Source organism: Paroedura picta, chromosome 15 (genome assembly GCF_049243985.1).
Source record: "Paroedura picta isolate Pp20150507F chromosome 15, Ppicta_v3.0, whole genome shotgun sequence".
In the NCBI taxonomy this organism is placed as follows: Eukaryota; Metazoa; Chordata; class Lepidosauria; order Squamata; family Gekkonidae; genus Paroedura; species Paroedura picta.
In genome coordinates this window covers 30,960,678-30,980,537 of record NC_135383.1, presented here as the reverse complement: position 1 = coordinate 30,980,537, position 19,860 = coordinate 30,960,678, and the positions used below count along the sequence as shown (strand labels likewise).

General features: G+C 47.2%; 1 protein-coding gene across 1 annotated transcript in view; it reads right to left on the bottom strand.

Moving 5' to 3' along the window:
* The window catches only part of PAFAH1B1 (platelet activating factor acetylhydrolase 1b regulatory subunit 1), a 116,521-nt gene that overhangs the window by 22,871 nt on the left and 73,790 nt on the right, over positions 1 to 19,860 (bottom strand). The window contains exons 5-7 of the mRNA XM_077311463.1: positions 15,147 to 15,353; positions 12,352 to 12,520; positions 486 to 588 (exon numbers count right to left, since the gene is read on the bottom strand). Coding sequence (XP_077167578.1) covers positions 486 to 588; positions 12,352 to 12,520; positions 15,147 to 15,353 — 479 coding nt within the window. The remainder of the gene's footprint in view (positions 1 to 485; positions 589 to 12,351; positions 12,521 to 15,146; positions 15,354 to 19,860) is intronic.

Below are 19,860 nucleotides of genomic sequence, written 5' to 3'. Positions count from 1 at the left end.
CACTGGCATGGTCGAGCACTACCTTGCTGTAAGAAAAAGGCAACCATGCAGGGAATTCTTAGTCTGATTAGAAATCCAATGGGTGAGGGGGGCAGGGGGTGGAGGAGCTGGAAGGTGAGAATCACCCAGTGAGATTGCTTTATGGGGGCTCTCAGCAAGGGCCAGATTGTGTGGGCCCAACAGCAGTTCTGCAAAAACTTAGCAAGCAACAGAAAAGAGATATCTGACTCGGAACTCAACATTTTGGGGTATAAATGACTCAAGGTGTCAAACAGAAGTGGTTTCCCCATTACAACAACCCAACCACATTATCACAGTTTACTTTAAAGAATCTCAATGGACTCATACTGGCACAAAGGGTGAGAAAACAAACTTTTTACTGTAACTTGCTGCCAGCCAGTTCCTAGGAGTGAAGAGTCATAAATCAAATCAATGAAATAAATAAAGTCTTCTTTCGTCTTGTGAACAAATTAGACTGAACTTACCCTGTTTGAACCTCCCACATTTTAATGGTTTTATCCCTCGAAGCAGACACTATATGATCTCCGTTGGGCATGATGGCTACTGACGAAACGTTATGATCATGACCTAAGAGGAGGGAAGAACAAGCTCATATTAAGTACTGCCATGGGTGGGCCACATTTCCACTGGAGCAATCTGTGTGGCAGGAATCCTGTCACCCTGAAGGTTGACTCCTAATGGGCAACCATGAGGTCTGAGAGAGAGAGAGAGAGAGAGGGAGAGAGAAGAGATGCAGATCAGGACATTGACATTTTGGTCTTTGAGCAGTACCATTCTCCAAATCAGCCATGGAAAACAACTCCTTGTGCCTTGAAGCTATAAAGGGCCATTGATTCCTATCAGAAAACCTGACAAGAAGTGGGGAAGTGTGCTGGGCCTCATAGGACCTGCCATGTACAAAAGGGCTGTCGAATGGAGGGGAATGGGGTGAGATGATATGAGGCAAGATCCAGTACAGGATCAGCCTAAAGTATGCAGGATAAGTATCTGTCCAGCCATTGCTTGAAGACTGCCAGTGAGAGGGAGCTCCCCACCTCCTTAGGCGGCTCATTCCACTGCTAAACTACTCTGACTGTGAAAACCTTTTTTCCTGATATCTAGCCTGTATCACTGCACTTGTAGTTTAAACCCATTATTACAGGTCCTAAACTCTGCTGTCAACAGGAACCTTTTACTGCCCTTCTCTAACTGAAAACCACTCTAATACTTAATTATATTGTTGCTGTTTTGCTGTTGTTGTTGTTAGGTGCGAAGTCATGTCCGACCCATCATGACCACATGGACCCCATCCTGCAGGCCTTCCTGTCCACTACCGTTCCCCAGAGTCCATTTAACCTCACACCAATTGCTTCAGTGACTCCATCCAGCCACCTCATTCTCTGTCATCCTTCTTTTGCCCTCGAACGCTCCCAGCATTAGGCTCTTCTCCAGGGAGTCCTTCCTTCTCATGAGGTGCCCAAAGTATTTGAGTTTCATCTTCAGGATCTGGCCTTCTAAGGAGCAGGCAGGGCTGATCTCCTCTAGGACTCAGACAACTGAGAGCACATGGAGAGAGCTACTGGGGAGAGTTGCTGCTGACCAGGTGAGGCTATTGTGCTGCCTGGGCGAGGTGATTGCTGGTTAATTGTTGGGGGGATTAAAAAGGGCTGCTCCTCACCAGAGGCAGAGCTAAGACAACTGAGAGCACAGCTCAGACAACTGAGAGCACGTGGAGAGAGCTACTGGGGAGAGTTGCTGCTGACCAGGTGAGGCTATTGTGCTGCCTGGGTGAGGTGATTGCCTGTGGCTCTTAGCCTGGGGTTCTTGGCCGAGCAATTAGAATCAGTAGATTATATCAATAGATTATATTTCCCTAGTACTTGCACTGCCTAGACATTACAATGGAACTCCAGGACACTCATCCCATCAACTGCAATGAGTGTGACATGATTGCCTTCCTCCCAGAAGACAAGATGGACTACAGCTGCCCCAAGTGTAAGCTGGTAAGACTTTTGGAGGAAAAGATTAGGGGATTAGAAAACAGAATTATTACTCTGACCCAAAGTAAGAAAGGGGAGGAGTTCATAGACCAGAGCCCTGCAACTCGGAATAAAGAGAATACAACCAGTCCTGAAAAGGATAAGGAGATTGACCACAATAGGGAGCCTCTGCAGACAGTTCAGAAAAAGACTCAACAGCGAAGAGCGAGACAGTTCTCAGGGCCGTTGGAGCTCCAGAATAGATTTCAGGCCCTTGCAGAGGAGGGTCAACAAGGGAAGAGGTCCCAAAACAAAGTCTAAGACAAAGGGAAGAGGCCAGGGGGACAGAAGGAAATGGAGTTGAGAAGAAAAAAAAGAGGAGAGTACTGGTAATTGGAGACTCCCTGCTAAGAGGAATGGATCGCCATGTGGCTGGGCCCGACCCCCTAACCCGAGAGGTGTGTTGCTTGCCAGGGGCGAAAATTAAAGATGTTTCAGAACGGCTGCCCAAACTCCTCAAATCTACGGATCGCTACCCATTTGTGATGGTCCATGTGGGAACGAATGACATGTCCCTGAATACCATCGCTCCTATTAAAAAAGACTATCAAGATCTGGGGAGGAAGCTCAAGCAAATGGGGGCACAAGTGGTATTCTCTTCAATCTTGCCTGTCAAGGGAAGAGGAATGCATCGAGAGAGGAAGATAATGGAGGTGAATCACTGGCTGCGTAGTTGGTGCCGGCAGGAGAGATTTGGTTTCTGGGACCATGGGATAGGCTTTCTTGAGGAAGGCCTGCTAGCGCCTGATGGACTGCACTTATCGAAACTGGGGAAGAATGTGTTTGGTAGGAACCTGGGGAGATTCATCAGGAGAGCTTTAAACTGAAGCCACAAGGGGAAGGAGACGATCAACATAGGGAGTGTAAGGAAGGAGACCGATCGGGGGCAGCCCAACCGGCAAGGCCAGCTCATAGGGAACCAAAAGTAAAAGGATTCAGATGTCTTTATACTAACGCCCGAAGCATGGGCAATAAAAAGGAAGAGCTGGAACTTCTCATGCTGATGGAAAGGTATGATCTAGTAGGCATCACAGAAACTTGGAGGAATGATTCTCATGACTGGAATGTAATAGTGGATGGATATGAACTGTTCAGAAAGAACAGAATAGATCGAAGAGGTGGAGGAGTGGCACTGTATGTGAGGAAAGGGCTTACCTGTCAGGAAATTCTAGTGAAGGAGAGCATATCTGCAGGGGAAAGCATCTGGGTGAAAATAAGCGAGGGGAAAACAAACAGTGTGGTGGTTGGTGTCTGCTACCGACCGCCTGACCAATGAAAGGATGTGGATGCTGCACTTTGTGAGCAGCTTGAGAAAATATCCAAGCGGCAGGACCTTGTCACCATGGGTGACTTCAATTTCCCAGATGTGTGCTGGGAAACAAACTCTGCGAAGCGTCCTCAGTCATGCAACTTTCTGACCTGCCTGGCTGACAATTTCCTTTATCAAATGGTAGATGAACCCACAAGAGGTTCAGCCATACTGGACTTAATACTGACCAACAGGCAAGAGTTGGTGGATGAGGTGAAGGAGGTGGGGACCCTAGGGGGAAGTGACCATGTCATCATAAAATTCCTTTTGCGATGGGGAGCCAAGGAAGCTTGTAGCCAGGCGCGGATGTTGGATTTTCGTAGGGCAAACTTTAATAAACTCAGAGACATGATGAGTCATAGAATCATAGAGTTGGAAGGGGCCATACAGGCCATCTAGTCCAACCCCCTGCTCAACGCAGGGTTAGCCCTAAGCATCCAAGAAAAGTGTGTATCCAACCTCTGCTTGAAGACTGCCAGTGAGGGGTAGCTCACCACCTCCTTAGGCAGCCTATTCCACTGCTGAACTACTCTGACTGTGAAAATTTTTTTCCTGATATCTAGCCTGTATCGTTGTACTTGAAGTTTAAACCCATTACTGCGTGTCCTCTCCTCTGCCGCCAACAAAAACAGCATCCTGCCCTCCTCCAAGTGATAACCTTTCAAATACTTAAAGAGGGCTATCATGTCCCCTCTCAACCTCCTTTTCTCCAGGCTGAACATTCCCAAGTCCCTCAACCTATCTTCATAGGGCTTGGTCCCTTGGCCCCACATCATCTTCGTCGCTCTCCTCTGTACCCTTTCAATTTTATCTACGTCCTTCTTGAAGTGAGGCCTCCAGAACTGCACACAGTACTCCAAGTGTGGTCTGACCAGTGCCATATACAATGGGACTATGACATCTTGTGATTTTGATGTGATGCCTCTGTTGATACAGCCCAAAATGGCATTTGCCTTTTTTACCGCTGCATCACACTGCCTGCTCATGTTTAGTTTACAATCCACAAGTACCCCAAGGTCTAGTTCACACACAGTGTTACCTAGAAGCGTATCCCCCATCCAGTAGGCATGCTTTTCATTTTTCTGACCCAGATGCAGAACTTTACACTTATCTTTATTAAATTGCATCTTGTTCTCATTTGCCCATTTTTCCATTGTGTTCAGATCTCGTTGAACTCTGTCTCTATCTTCCGGAGTATTTGCCAGTCCTCCCAATTTGGTGTCATCTGCAAACTTGATGAGTAGTCCCACCACCCCCTCATCTAGATCATTAATAAAAATGTTAAAAAGTACCGGGCCAAGCACCGAGCCCTGAGGTACCCCGCTACTCACCTCTCTCCAGTCTGATGATACACCATTGACAACAACTCTTTGAGTGCGGTTCTCTAACCAATTCCCTATCCACCAATCTGAAAATCCAGATTGCAGTCCTTCAATTTATCCATCAGAACATCATGGGAAACCTTGTCAAAAGCTTTACTAAAATCCGAGTAAATGACATCAACTGAATTTCCCCGATCCAGCAAACCTGTCACTTGGTCAGAAAAGGAAACCAGGGTGGTCTGACAGGACCTGTTGGAGACAAATCCATGCTGACTTCCTTGGATCACCAAATTGTCCTCCAGATGTTTGCAGATCGCTCCCTTTAATATCTGCTCCATTATCTTCCCCACAACAGAGGTCAGACTCACTGGTCTGTAGTTTCCCGGGTCATCCTTCCTCCCTTTTTTGAAGATCACAATAACATTTGCTCTCTTCTTTAATGAGGTCCCGAAGATGATGGACAAGGGTTCTGCAAGTTCTCTGGAAAGTTCTTTGAGCACTCTCGGGTGCATTTCATCTGGCCCAGGGGATTTGAACTCATCCAGTGCAGCTAAATGCCTCTCGACAACCTCTCTATCCATGTCAACCTGCCACCCAGACAGTATCGTTTGGCTACTGCCATCTCTAGATGTGCCTAAACACTTTGACATGTGGGAAAAAACAGGTGTAAAATAGGCGCTAAGCCTTTCTGCTTTCTCTGCAGAGTTTTTCCATCTGCACCCAACTGTGGGCCTATTGCCTCCTTTACTTTACGTTTGCTCCTCACATAACTGAAAAATCTTTTCTTGTTACAATGGGCGTCCCTGGCCAATCTTGGCTCACTCTCAGCTTTGGCCTTTCTGATGATTGATCTACAGTGCCTAGTAATCTGTAGGTACTCTTCTTTAGAGCTCTGTCTTTCCCTTCATTTCCTGAACATTTTCCTTTTCTTTCCTCTTGAAGTTCTCTGTTCATCTTAGAGCTCCTGCAGTGTTTTCGTCTTTCTGAGAGTCATTGATTGAGCATGCAATAGCTCTTGTTTGAGTAGCGCCCACCCATCACATGCTCCCTTCCCTTCCAGCATTCTCGTCCATGGTATGACGCTCATCATGTCTTTGAGTTTATTAAAGTTTGCCCTACGAAGATCCAACATCCGCGCCTGGCTACAAGCTTCCTTGCCTCCACATCTCAAAAGGAATTCTATGAGGACATGGTCACTTCCCCCTAGGGTACCCACCTCCTTCACCTCATCCACCAACTCTTGCCTGTTGGTCAGTATTAAGTCCAGCATGGCCGAACCTCTTGTGGGTTCATCTACCATTTGATAAATGAAATTGTCAACCAGGCAGGTCAGAAAGTTGCATGACTGAGGACGATTCGCAGAGTTAGTTTCCCAGCACACATCTGGGAAATTGAAGTCACCCATGATGATAAGGTCTTGCCGCTTGGATATTTTCTCAAGCTGCTCACAAAGTGCAGCATCCACATCCTCTCGTTGGTCAGGCGGTCAGTAGCAGACACCAACCACCACACTGTTTGTTTTCCCCTCGCTTATTTTCACCCAGATGCTTTCCACTGTAGATATACTCTCCTTCACTAGAATTTTCTGACAGGTAAGTCCTTTCCTCACATAAAGTGCCACTCCTCTTTTGCTTCTGTTAGGTCCCTACCATTTTGGTCCTTCATACCCATCTTTGCATGAAACTTTCTCTTTATATCTCCAATTTTCTTGAAGAGATCTTTGGTCCCCTCTTAACCACCTCTTCTCCTAACTGATCATTCACAAGTTTCTCAGCCTTTCCTTCTAGGGTTTGGTCATTTTCGTTGCTCTCCTCTAAACCCTCTCAATTTTGTCGACGTCCGTTTTGAAGTGAGGCCTCTAGAACAGCACACAGCGCTCCAAGTGGGGTCAAATCAATGCAGTATACATTGGGACTATGAAGCTTTGTGATTTTGATGTGATGCCTCTGTTGATACAACCCAAGACTATAATAGCCATCCTTACTGTCACATCACACTGTCTGCTCATATTTAACTTACGGTCCACAAGAACCCCTAAGATCACATGAACACAGAGAAGTGTTTCTCCCATCCAGTATGCATGCCTCTCATTTTTGTGACCCAGATGCAGAACTCTACACTTCTCCTTCCTGAATTGCATCTAGTTCTCATTTGCCCACTTTTCCAGTGTGTTCAGATCTTGTTGAACTCTATTTCTTTCTTCTGGGGTGTTCACTACTCCTCTCAACTTAGTATCATCTGCAAATTTAATGAGGACTCCCCTACCCTGTCATCCAGATCAGTGGTCCCCAACCTGCGGGCTGCGGCCCAGTGCTGGGCCGCGAAGGCCATGGTGCCGGGCCGCGGCTCCCTCTGCCCGCCCCCCCCCCACAGTAAAAAAACTTCCCAGGCCGCAAGCTTGCGGCCCGGAAAGCTTCTTACTGCGGGAGGGTGGGGAGAGGGAATCAAGGCTGCGCCACGCACTGCTTATGCGCAGCTGAAATCGCGCATGCGCTGCACTTTCCCACATGCACGCATGCGCGAAAGTGCCGCGCATGCGCGATTTCGGCCGCACATGCGCGTTGCACGATGCGCGGGTGGGGCAGTTGCCCTGCCGGTCCCCAGCCTCAGAAAGGTTGGGGACCACTGATCCAGATCATTAATAAAAATGTTGAAAAGTGCAGGACCCAGTGCTGAGCCCTGTGGCACTGTCAGAACCAGGCTGGTTCTGTCAAATGGTAATGATCCTAATGTATATGTTTCCATCATTCCCCCTCCCTCATCATGTCTATGGTTGCCACTATAGGGCTTGGATGTGTAATTACCCAGCCAAGGGGCTACTTTTGTATTGTAAATCATGGTGGCATTTATTGTTGCATTGGTCTGTAAAAGCTGTGGAATCTCCAGTTGTCACCTGGAGATCCCTGGGTCTGGACAAGTTCTAATAGCTGAATGGAATGTTGTTTCTCTTTCATCTGCATGCATATGACTCCAGGGAATTTATGGTTGGTCCCTGGCCTCTATATTCTCAGCTCCCTACAGATGGGTTTTGTCCTTAGGCTCATAGAGAGTTCTCAGGTGTCTAGAGTGTTTTCCTTTGAGGCTTCCGGCGTTAATTGGATCCTGGGAGGGGGGCTGAGCAAAAGGATTATAAGTGGTGTATTTGCACTGAGAAATTCAGTGCTGACAATACTCCTGTCTGTGTAATCTTTCTTGATCCAGAAAAAAAACATGCCCCTTTGCACCCAGTCAAGATCTGTTTTTTGTCTGGCAAGGAAGAAACCTGACAGGCACTCTGCTGCTCACATCCCTCTACTCTGATGAAATACCATTGACAACCACTCTTTCAGTATGGTTTTCTAGCTAACAATAAAAAAAAACAGTCTACAGTCCTCCAGTGAACCCATCAGAACATTATGGGGAACCTTGTCAAGAGCCTTAATGAAATCTAGGAAAACAACATCCACTGAGTTTCCTTGATCTAATAAGCCCATCACTCAGTTAATGAAGGAAACCAGGTTGGTCTGGAAAGGCCTGTGCTGATTACCCTAGATCAACAGATTACCCTAGATCAACAAATTGTTCTCCAGATGATTGCAAATCACTCCATTAAAAATCTGCTGCATTATCTTCCATAAAATTGAGGTCAGACTCATTAGCCTGTAGTTTCCGGGGTCATCTCCCTTTTTAGAAGATTGGGATAACACTTGCTCTCCTCCGTTCTTCTGGCACATCTCCAGTCCTCCAAGGGGTCCTAGGGTCCAGAAAGTTCTTTGAGCACTCTTAGGTGAACCACATCCAGCCAAGGGGATCTGAACTCAGTTCAACCTGCCATTCAGACTCTATAGTTTGCATACTACCTGAATGTGTCCATATTCTTCAGGGTAAACAGGAAAAATAGGTACTCAGACTTCCTGCTTTCTCGTTGTCCTCTTTCAGAATTTCTCCATCTTCACCCAACACTGGGCCTATTGCCTGGTTTATCTTACATTTGCTCCTCAAATCTCTGAAAAAGCTTTTCTTCCCTGGCAAGTCTCAGTTCACTCCCACCTTTGGCCTCTCTGATGGCTGACCTACAGTGCCTAGTAACCTGCAGATACTCTTCTTTAGAGATCTGTCCTTCCCTCCATTTCTTAAACATTTCCTTTTTCTTCCTTAGTGCCTCCTGAAGTTCTAGGTTCATCCAAATAGGCTTCTTCGATCACTTACCAAATTTCTGTCTTCCTGGAATAGTCATGGCTTGAGCATGCAATAGCTCTTGTTCAAAGAAAGCCAAGCCATCACTTGCGCCTTTCTTTTCCAGCATTATGGGATGACTCTCATGATATCTCTGACTTTATTAAAATCCGCCCTATGAAAGTCTAACAAACACATCTGACTATTAACTTCCTTGGGCGCCCGTAAGAAATTCTAAAAGTACATAGTCACTCTTGTCCATATTCCCCACCTTCTTCACCCCATCCACCAGCTCTTGCCTGTTGGGCAGTATTAAGAGGGGACAGTATTGAGAGGGGACGTGATAGCCCTCTTTAAGTATTTGAAAGGTTGTCACTTGGAGGAGGGCAGGATGCTGTTTCCGTTGGCTGCAGAGGAGAGGACACGCAGTAACGGGTTTAAACTTCAAGTACAACGATATAGGCTAGATATGAGGAAAATAAATTTCACAGTCAGAGTAGTTCAGCAGTGGAGTAGGCTGCCTAAGGAGGTGGTGAGCTCCCCCTCACTGGCAGTCTTCAAGCAAAGGTTGGATGCACACTTTTCTTGGATGCTTTGGGCTGATCCTGCGTTGAGCAGGGGGTTGGACTAGATGGCCTGTATGGCCCCTTCCAACTCTATGATTCTGTGATTCTGTGAAGTGGAATATGGCCCAGCCTCTCTTCCACTGTATGAATCATAGAATCATAGAGCCTAAGAAACTTCCTGAGCAGTTTCTCCCTGCAGAAGGATCTTGGAGACTAAAGAAAGCATCGTGGAGGGACCTTCCAAACACTTTGGTATAGCCTGATTGGATGGTTGCATAATGCAGCAGTCCGGCCAGCAGTGAAGCCATGTGGATTCAAATTTCTGTAACTAGCCCTCCACCAGAATATCCCTAGCGCATGATGCGCGGACTTGCAGTGCGTGCGCATTTGCGTCTGGCGGGGGCTCAAACGCGCACACGCGGCAGCACCGCACACGTGCGCATGCGCAGAATTGCCGCACGCGGGCGTTTGTGGTGCCACCGGCCGCAAACGCGCACGTGCGGCAGTCCGCGCATGTGCGTTTGCGCCGCCGGCATGCCAGTTAGCGGCCGATTAGCTTGCAGCCAGGCAAGCTTCTCTTCCCCCCCTCCCGAAGCAAGAAGCTTGCCGGGCCGCAAGCTAATCGGCCACTTCGGCGGCCGATTTACTCGCGGCCTGGTGAGCTTCTTGCTGCTGGAGGGGGGCGGGAAGAGGGAGCCGCGGCCCGATGCCAAGGCCTTCGCGGCCCGGCACAGGGCCGTGACCCGGGCGTTGGGGGCCACTGCTGTAAAAGACTTCTGGCCATCACCTTCTTTTTGTCTCCGTTTTCAATGGAGATCGACTTGCCCTGCACATACCCTGGGGAATCCCTGGCTTAAGAGGCCGCCACCACAGAGCATGATGTAAAGGTCACTGTATTTAAGAATCACAGAGTTGGAAGGGACCTTCAGGGTAATCTAATCCAACCCACTGCATAAGGCAGGAAATCACAACTTCCTGCCTACCCAGTAACCCCAATTTCATGCCCAAGTGATTTCGCCTCCCCCCAAACAATCTCCAGAATCCAGCCTGGCCTGGAGGAAATTCAATTCCCTGGATATGCAAAGAAGGGCCATGAGAGAAAAACCCTGGCACATCCCTTCCTGCCCACCCATTCATAATCTGCCTAAATTCAGAAAATCAACATTTCAGTCAAATGACTATCTAGCCTCTGCTTAAAAACTTTCAAATAAGAAGAACCCACCACCTCTTGAGGAAGCCTGTTCCACTGAGGAACCGCTCTCACTGTCAGGAACTTCTGGATGTTTGAGTCCTTTGTATCGGCAAGACACATCTCCCCGCCCCCCTCTCAGTCAAGTCTATTAAGGATTCCCAACCACAAAGAAATCAAACTGGCCTCACTCAGGGCCTTTTTGACCTTGGCCTCGACCTTGCGGAATGCACTGCCTAATGAGATTACAGTCCTGCAGGACCGTTAAGTGTGGTTGAAGCCTATGGTATAGGAGAGAGGTTCCAGGTGGAATTTGCACCATTTATTTTAAATCACTGCAAGTTTATTTTAAATTGTATAACATTTATATTATTTGTATTATATTGTATGTGTTTTAATCTTGTGAGCTGCCCTGAACCATTAGTGATGGTCAGCATAAAATTACAATTAATCTGTACTCTTTGTTCGGATTAATATTTTCGAAAAGTCCCTGTGGGCAGAGCGCTGTCTGGGGACACGTCTGGGGTCCAGGCTGTGCTTCCGCTTGCACTGCGCTTCTGAGGGACAGGAAGTGAAAACCTCCCATCATTTTCCCCCCACTTATAAATTGTCGTCGTGTAGCCAAAACTCCCAGTCTTCTTCCAGCACCATTCTGTTGCATTTGAGTTTTCCCCCTTCAAGTCCAAAATCTTTTTTAAAAATTACAGTGCGTTATAATGCAAAACCATAACAACACAAACAAGGGGATACAAAAAGGCAGGTTGTTTTATCACACCATGTCCCCCCCACACATGCAAAATGTCACCAATCTCACTAAAACAAAGTTTGAAGTTGAATTCTAAAGAAAAAAGAGAAAAAAGGAAACGTACTGACCAAACATGGCTGTTTGTGTGTGTGTTGCTAGTTATATTGGAATTGCATTGTAATGTGATCAACCTTTACTTTTTGTTTTTTAGGCCAGGGAAGGTCACTGTGTTTGGGCCGGCAGTTGTGAGTTCCTGTATTGGACTAGATGGCCCTGGAAATATCTAGATGAGCCTAGAGATACCTCCCAACTATATGATTCTAAGATTCTAAGGATGCAAGGGTAGATGGCAGAAATAACACTAGGATTGAGGGGGAGCAATGGCTGGGAATGTCCAACTGGGGCGGCCCAAGTTTTCCCATTTCTCCATGGCCCCGTCCCGACATACACCCCGTTGGATCCTGCGTCAAAAATGGAATGCAGATTTCTGAGCATTCTCTTTATGCTCTGAGCATTCTGAACATTCCCTTGTCCCAACTGAGGGGGAAGGTGGGGACAGCCCTCGGATCACCCTGAAAGGGCCCAAACCCATGCGGAAGGGTGGTAAAAACATGGACATAAACAAATGGAAATCAGAGGAGACAGGCAAGAAGCCCACTCAGCAGCTGCATTTCCTGTAGAGGCAGGAACAAAGGTGAAACTGGATGAGTCCCACACAGAAGACTGGAAGTTGAAGAAATTGTCCCTGCTCCCTAAATGCTTGGAAGGAATCACAGATTCCAAGATGCCCAGTGAGACCCCTGGATACAGGGAATTTTTCTAGAGAACAGCAGAGATGGAGGCCCCGACTGCTGCTCAGACACCCAACTCTGATGCTGTTCATGTCAGGAAAGCTACACTATAGCTCCTCCGGGCCTGCATACTTGGAGGAGGCACTTTACATCAGGACTAGTGAAAGGGTTGCAGCCAGTTTTATTTTGTTTTTTACAGCCTTGGATTGCTGGCTGAATCTCGTCGATGCCTTACCATGCATGGTTCTGATACAGTCGAATCCCTGGAAATCCCACAGCTTAATGGTCATGTCTGCAGAACAGGAGGCCAATAGCTTGCCACTGTGGTCGAAAGAAATATCCTGCACAGAGTCTGTGTGGCCCTTCAGGGTTCGTTCAAAATCACCTGTCTCATAATCCCATACCTGAGTAAAGTGGACAAGGGGGAAATCAACAGACATATATACTCTGTCATGATTATCCATCACAGCTTTAACACAAACAAATCCCCTTTCGTGAGACTACTCAGGGGTTAACTTTTGCTTGCTGACAAGGGGGAAACAACACACACACCCAAAAACCCAAGAAAAGAAGAAATAATTAATATTTTATTACTATACTGCCATTTCCCAGTGGGTTCAGAGCAAATGACAAGAATATATAAAACAATCACATAAAAATTTACATCAATAAAATAATAAAAACTTTTAAATGTGTATCGATGAAGGTTGCACGGAGCTTGGAGTGTTTTTTTCAAAACTGTGGGAAGATTTTCAGCAGGGAGGCCCAGATGTTCCTCTCCGGGCCTCAGTCAAAGTCCTGATGGAACAGCTCCCTTTTGCAGGCTCTCGGACATTGTTTGAGATCCCAGAGGGCCCTGCTCTCTTCAGGGAGCATGTTCCACCAGGCCGGGGGCAGGGCTGATAAGGCCATGGTTCGGGTTGAAGCCAGCTTTATCTCCTTGGGGCCAGCAACCATAAGCAGATTTTGGCTGCTCAATCTTAATACTCCTGGGGGATATAGGGAAAAAAGCAGTCCTCAAAAACACAGGGGTCCCAGACTGTTAAGAGCGTTAAATGTGAGCATCAAAACCTTGAATCAGATTCAGTCTCATTCAGGTGGGAGAGTTTGGAGTTTCCAAAGCAGCTTCAAGGGCAGCCCTACGTAGAGTGTTACAGATGTCTAATTTGGAGGTGACAGTTGACTGGATTACTGTGGCTTTAGGAATCGATCCTAAAGATGCCCAGCAGCGCGGAGCTCCTACATGCGTGCGCCTGCTGGCGCGCTGACACCCGCACCCCCCCCCCCCGCAGTGCATCACAGGCTGCGCCGAGAGAGATCAGCCACTTCGGGCACCAAAGCGCCCAACCCTCGTTCATACAGGCTGATATTCACAGAGACTTTTGAGCTGTTGGAGAACAGTCAGAAGAAGTATGAGTCCAGGAGACAGGACTCCAGTAGTGGAAAGCCTCACCCCAAGCTCTCCTTACAGCTCCAAGAGTCATGGAGGAGGGGAACAACACAGGAGGAACCATGTCTGAAGAGGCCCTGATGGAGGGCGACAGGGGCATGCACAGTCACAGTTAACGCTGCAGTATGCCCAGCAGCGCACCAACAAAATGCAGACTTGCAGACCACAGGGCAACCAACCCCCTCCCAGGGAAACCGAGTCCCATTTTGATCAGCAAGTTGAAACTTCTAAGCTTGAGTATTTACACAGCGGCCTGCGAATGAGTGTGATGATTTCCAGAGTTCCCCTAAGAGATTACAATTTAAAACTTGCTGGTATGGGGGGGGGGGGGGGGAGCGGCAGAAGGGAGAACAAAAATATTTAGAGCCTGGTTATGTCTCTGGATGCCTGACTATCTATGGAGATCCAAGTCACAAATGTTGACCACATGACTTTTTATGATCTCTGCAAGGCTCGACAATTGGCAGCCTATCTATCAACATTTGACCAAGCCACCTTGATCAATGCAACACTCGCCTCCAGACTAGATTACTGCATTCCCTCTATGCAGATCTACCCTTGAAGCTGCTCTGGAAGCTTCAACTGGTTCAAAGTGCATTTGCAAGGGTCCTCACCAGGACCCAACGGAAAGCCCACATTCAAACAGTGCTCTTCCAGCTGCATTTGCTCCAGACTGGGGACCGGATCAGATTCAAGGTTCTGGTTCTCACCTTTAAAGCCCCGAGTATTCAGGGACAATAATATCTGCGAGGCCACCTTTCCTACTATGTTCCCCATAAGACACTAAGGTCCAGTGAGCAAAATTTACTTAGGTTCCCCCGTCCCAAGGAGATCAAATTAACCTCAACCAGGGTCAGGGTTCTGACCCTAGCCTACTCAAAAAAATACCAGAGCCCTACATAACCTCCAACAGTTCCGTTGGGTTTGCAAAGCAGGGCTGTTCTGCCACGCCTATTGCTCAGGCCTAAAGTAACATCAGAAAACGTTGTTCCCTCTGCCCAAACGAGCCAAGCTAACTCCTCTACGGAGGGCTGTCTTGTATGACTCCCACCCACCCCCAAGCCCCATACGAGAGAAATAATATGGGTGATTTTAATATTTAATGGTTTAATGCTTACTTAATTTTTAATTTTAATATTAATTTTATTCTATATTTCTTGTAATTTATACATATTTTGTGCTATGAGTTTCCAAAGATAGGGTGGATTAAAATTCCAAAATAAATAAATAAACAGGGCAGAAGAGGTGTTCATTCAGGGCCTAAGGAGTGACGCCAGCGGCACAACAGAAAAGATGGGTTTTGAGAGGGAACTGAAGCAAGGGAGGCAATTCCAGGCACAAGCAGTGGCGCAGGACCAAAGGGGGAGTTGTCTGATACAGGAGACCCCTTACAGGTGCTAATTTGATCACAATATCCAAAAAAGCATGTATTGAGAACCACATGTAACTCCTGACCAGCCTACTAACAGGCAACTATCTCAATGTGGAGAATGCTAGCCGGTGGTTTACTGCAACAGGAGTCGTTAACCAAGCACTACAGAACTAAGGAGAGGCAGCCCTCTCTATATCCATGGACTTACCTTTATTGTCGCATCCTCTGAAGCAGAGACCATAACACTGAAAACTGGATGGAAAATTACTCTTGTGACCGGACTCCTATGTCCACTCAACGCATACTTTTCTGGAGGACGAGGGATCCATTCTTTAGGGTCTCGTTTCTGGCCAAGTGGACCACCTGATGTGAATTCTTCCTTCGCTTCATTTAATTTGGATTCTAATTCCATAACCTAAAAGGATTGCAGGACAGAGGAAGCAAAGACAAGAGAACAGATGAGTAAGCCATAGAGTAATAACCACAAAATCTTAGAGTTTAATTACTTTCAGTCATTAAAAAATCTACATATTCTTCTCAGGAATCAGTTCTACTCTAACCAGGCGCACTCGAAGAAGGTCCAGTTGTACAATTCTCGGGACAGAGGACTGCAGCCTTAATAACAGAACTCTCCAATTACTATAGGGCCAGTTTGAAATGAGCTCCTTCAAAAGAAGGTCAAAAGAGCAAAAAAATAAAATAAAAATAAAATCACAAGGTAAAAATAATGTACCTCAATTCCAATCTTAAAAGGGACCTTGGATTCCTGACTCACTATAGATGCTAATATCTCACATATTTCACCCCTTTAAATTGTTAGCTTTATTTATTAATTTATTATTTAAATTTATTGCCCGCCACTCCCCAAGGGTTTGGGGCAGGTTACAACTAGGGTTGGGCGGCTTCAGCATCCGAAGCGGCCATTCGCTCCTGCCCCAGACTGCATGTTCCCCAAAGAGATTACAATTTAAACCTTGCTGGCATGTGGGGGGGGGGGAGACAGAGGGGAGAACAAAAATATTTAGAGCCTGGGTATGACTCTGGATGTCTGACTATCTATGTCATGAACCCCGGTTCATGTCCCCTCCTCCTGCTGCATTCTCCCTGTCTCCTCCAGGAGACCATAAATCCTTGTGCTGGTTCCTAGCTGCCTCTGCATACCATAGCTGCCCTCAGCAGGGCTCCCTTATCTCCCTCGCTTTCTTGTGACCTTGCTAGTCTCACTGGAGACTCAACAGAAGTATTGGTTTGGATCAAACCTGGGCCATCTGGCTCTTCTGGGAACTTTATAACTTTTTGCAAATGTACCTTTCCCTCCATCCTGATCCCTCATGCCCCCTCCCATGCTTGGTCCCCCCTAGAAGAAGAAAGAAGAAAGAAGAAGAAAGAAGAAAGAAGAAAGAAGAAAGAAGAAAGAAGAAAGAAGAAAGAAGAAAGAAGAAAGAAGAAGAAAGAAGAGTTGGTTCTTATATGCCACTTTTCCCTACCCGAAGGAGGCTCAAAGCGGCTTACAGTCACCTTCCCATTCCTCTCCCCACAACAGACACCCTGTGGGGTGGGTGAGGCTGAGAGAGCCTTGATATCACTGCCCGATCAGAACAGTTTTATCAGTGCCGTGGCGAGCCCAAGGTCACCCAGCTGGTTGCACATGGGGGAGTGCAGAATCGAACCTGGCATGCCAAATTAGAAGTTCACACTCCTAACCACTACACCAAACTGGCTCTCAGGTTCTGTAAGTATACCCTAATGTCTATTTTATCTTTGTCTCTGCCAAAACGTTTGCTCACTGAGTCTTGGCATATATTAGCTGTTGTATTTGTTCTGTTTAATAAAGCCTTTCTTTTGGATCTGCCTGAGATCTTGGAAGCTCCTTTATCACAGACTTTGCTCGCTGAGTTCTGCCTGATTCCTGACAGTTACGTTTTCCCACTAAATCATTTCATCCTGCGTGCATTTGATTTTTCTTCTACTCTACTGAAACTGAGTGTCGCAAACCTTCTATTGGCAAATTTTTAATTAGATCTTGTTTAATACAAGCCTCTCTTTGTACCATTCCTAACCAACCCCCACCTAATCCTGATTAATATTTAGCCAGGCATGCATCCATGCATGCCTACATTATTTATTTATTTAGATTAGATTTTTATGCCACCCCTTCCATATGAGTCTGGGCAGTTTACATAGAATATCATAGGTAGTTACATAGAACATAACAAATATAACAATCGTCAACTAGAACAATATTTCAACAGAACGGTAACTTAACAGAACTCTTAGGTCAAATTATTCAGCCATTGGAGGGGATATCTGAGGGGTACCAGCAGATGTTGTTGGGTGGGTCACCCTCAAGCAAATGCCTGGTAGAGCTCCCTTTTGCAGGCCCTGCGAAATTGTGGGAAATTGTGGGTGGGAAATGCAGGGCCCTGATCTCTTCAGAGGGAGCTTGTTTCACCAGGTGGGGGTCAGGACAGATGAGGTCCAATGTGCTTCTTTGAGGTTCCTTGTTGAGGTCCAATGTGCTTCTTTGAGGCCAGGGATCACCAGCCAGTTGGAGGTGGCAGAATGTAAGGCTCTTTTAGGGGTATAAGCAGGGAGGTGGTCTCTCAGGTACACTGGGCCCAGCCCGCATATGGCCTGGAAGGTAAGTATCAAAACCTTAAGCTTAATCCGAATTCAATTGGGAGCCAGCTGAGTTGTTGGAGTACAGACCGGATATGGGATCTCCATGGTGTATTAGTTAAAATCCTAGCTGCAGCATTCGGCACCAGTTGTACTTTCCGGATCAAGGATCCAGGTAGGCCTGCGAGAGCGAGTTGCAGAAGTCCAGTCTAGAGGTGACAGTCGCATGGATCACTGTGGCTAGGTGTTCTGGGGCCAAGTAGGGCACTAGTAGCTTGGCTTGGTGGAGGTGGTAAAATGCCAGCCGCACTACCTTTGTGACCTCAGCTTCCATTGTAAGGGAAGCATCCAGGACATGCCAAGAGTGAATCCCTGAGAGCTGCACACCGTCCAGAGTGGGCAAACGCGCTTCCTCCCATGGTCCCTTCCAACCCAACCACAGGGCCTCCATCTTTGCAGGGTTGAGCTTCAGACAACTCTGAACTTGAGCTTCAGACAACTTGATCCATTTCATCTGCTTCCAGACATCTGGCTGAGGATTCTTGGGGAGAGTCAGGGTGGTCATCCATCAGGAGGAAGAGCTGGGTGTCATCCGCATATTGCTGGCAACCCAGCCCAAACCTCTGCAGCAGCTGAGCCAGAGGGCACATAAAATTGCTGCCCGGTGGCCTCTTCACCCTTGTCAGAAGCTGGCTCCCTGGTTTTCCAAGAAGCTGAGAATTTGGAAGAAGAAAATGAAATGGCTGCAGTGAGTGTGGAGGAAGTCTTATGATAAGGTTGCAAGAACATCTTATTGCACGATCATGAGGGCATAAGAGATGGCGGTGAAGTCAGCTAAATGAGAGTTTTATGGTGACAGCATCACATCCGCGAGCTTATGCCCTGCACAATTGATGAGAGTGGTTTGATCACTTACTGCCCTTGATGCAAGGCGTCCAAATAATAGGCAATTAGATTTGGATTGCATGGCTTTGGCAACCTATTCTGCAGATAAGGTCTCAGCGCTCCACTGTGACCTTCCCTCCACACTTGATACAGAAAAGAAAATAGAAACCACTTGGCTGACTTGTGAGGATCAGTTTGATGCTTCAGCTGTCATTCATCTGCCCAAGTGGACCAGTTGTTACCCTTGTGTGGGCAACTACTTGCCCCCTAGCTCCCTGCCTTTCTCAGCTCCTGAAATCAGGGGATAGGAGGACAGGAGAACTGCTCCAGAAGATCATCAATCTCTTTCTTTCAGCAGGGAAGTTCCCAGAGGGTTTAAAGGAGGCAGTGGTCCACCCACTCCTGAACAAGTCATCACTTGATCCTCGTGTCCCAGGCATACTACCACCCTTTCTCACATTTCTGGGGAAGGCGGTTGAAAGGGTTGCAGCGGATCACCTTCTAGCATACTTGGAGGGAACTTTGACCCTTGACGCTTGATCCAATCCAGTTGGGCTTCCAACCTAGCCATGGGGTGGAGAGGATGCTTGTCGCCCTGATGGATGATATCCACTGCCAGCTGGATCAAGATGGGTCAGCCCTTCTCAAACTGCTCTGTCAGCAGTGTTCAACACTGTCAACCGTGAGCCTCACCGAGTCTGGAATTCGGGGGACAAACATGCAGTAACTGTACTCCTTTCTTCGGAAACAGACACAGAGGGTGGCGATGGGAAAGGAGAGATTGCGCAGTTATCAATTCACTTGTGGGGTCCCACAGGCCATGTTACTCTCCCCCACATTGTTTAACATCTTCATCCGCCCTCTGGTCCAGCTGGTGCAGCAGTTTGGACTGGATTTTCACAGTACATTAATGACACCCGGTTATATCTCCTAACAGGTGGCTACCCCAATCCCCCCCCCGCCCCCCCAAAAAAAGTCTTGTCATTTGCTTGGAAGCAGTGACTGTCTGGCTCAAGCAAAGTCTGCTGAAACACAAACCTGATAAGATGGAGGTCCTGTAGTTTGGTAGGAAAGGGCCAGACCAGGAAGCAAATCTACCCTGCCTGGATGGTGTACAACAAGAACTCGGTCACTGGCAGGAATTTGGACATGATCCTGGATACCTCCCTTTCCATAGAGGCCCAAGTCATGAGAGTAGCCCTAGTGGCATTCTTCCACCTATGCCAGGCAAGGCTGCTAACATCCTATCTGATCCAGAAGCACCTGGCCACAGTGATCCATGTGGTGGTCATCTCCAGGTTCTGTAACTTGCTCTACATGGGCCTTCCCTTGTCCCTGATCCAGAAATGACAGCTGTTGCAAAATACAGCTGCCAGGGACCTCACTAAGACACCATGGAGACACCAGCTGCATTGGAT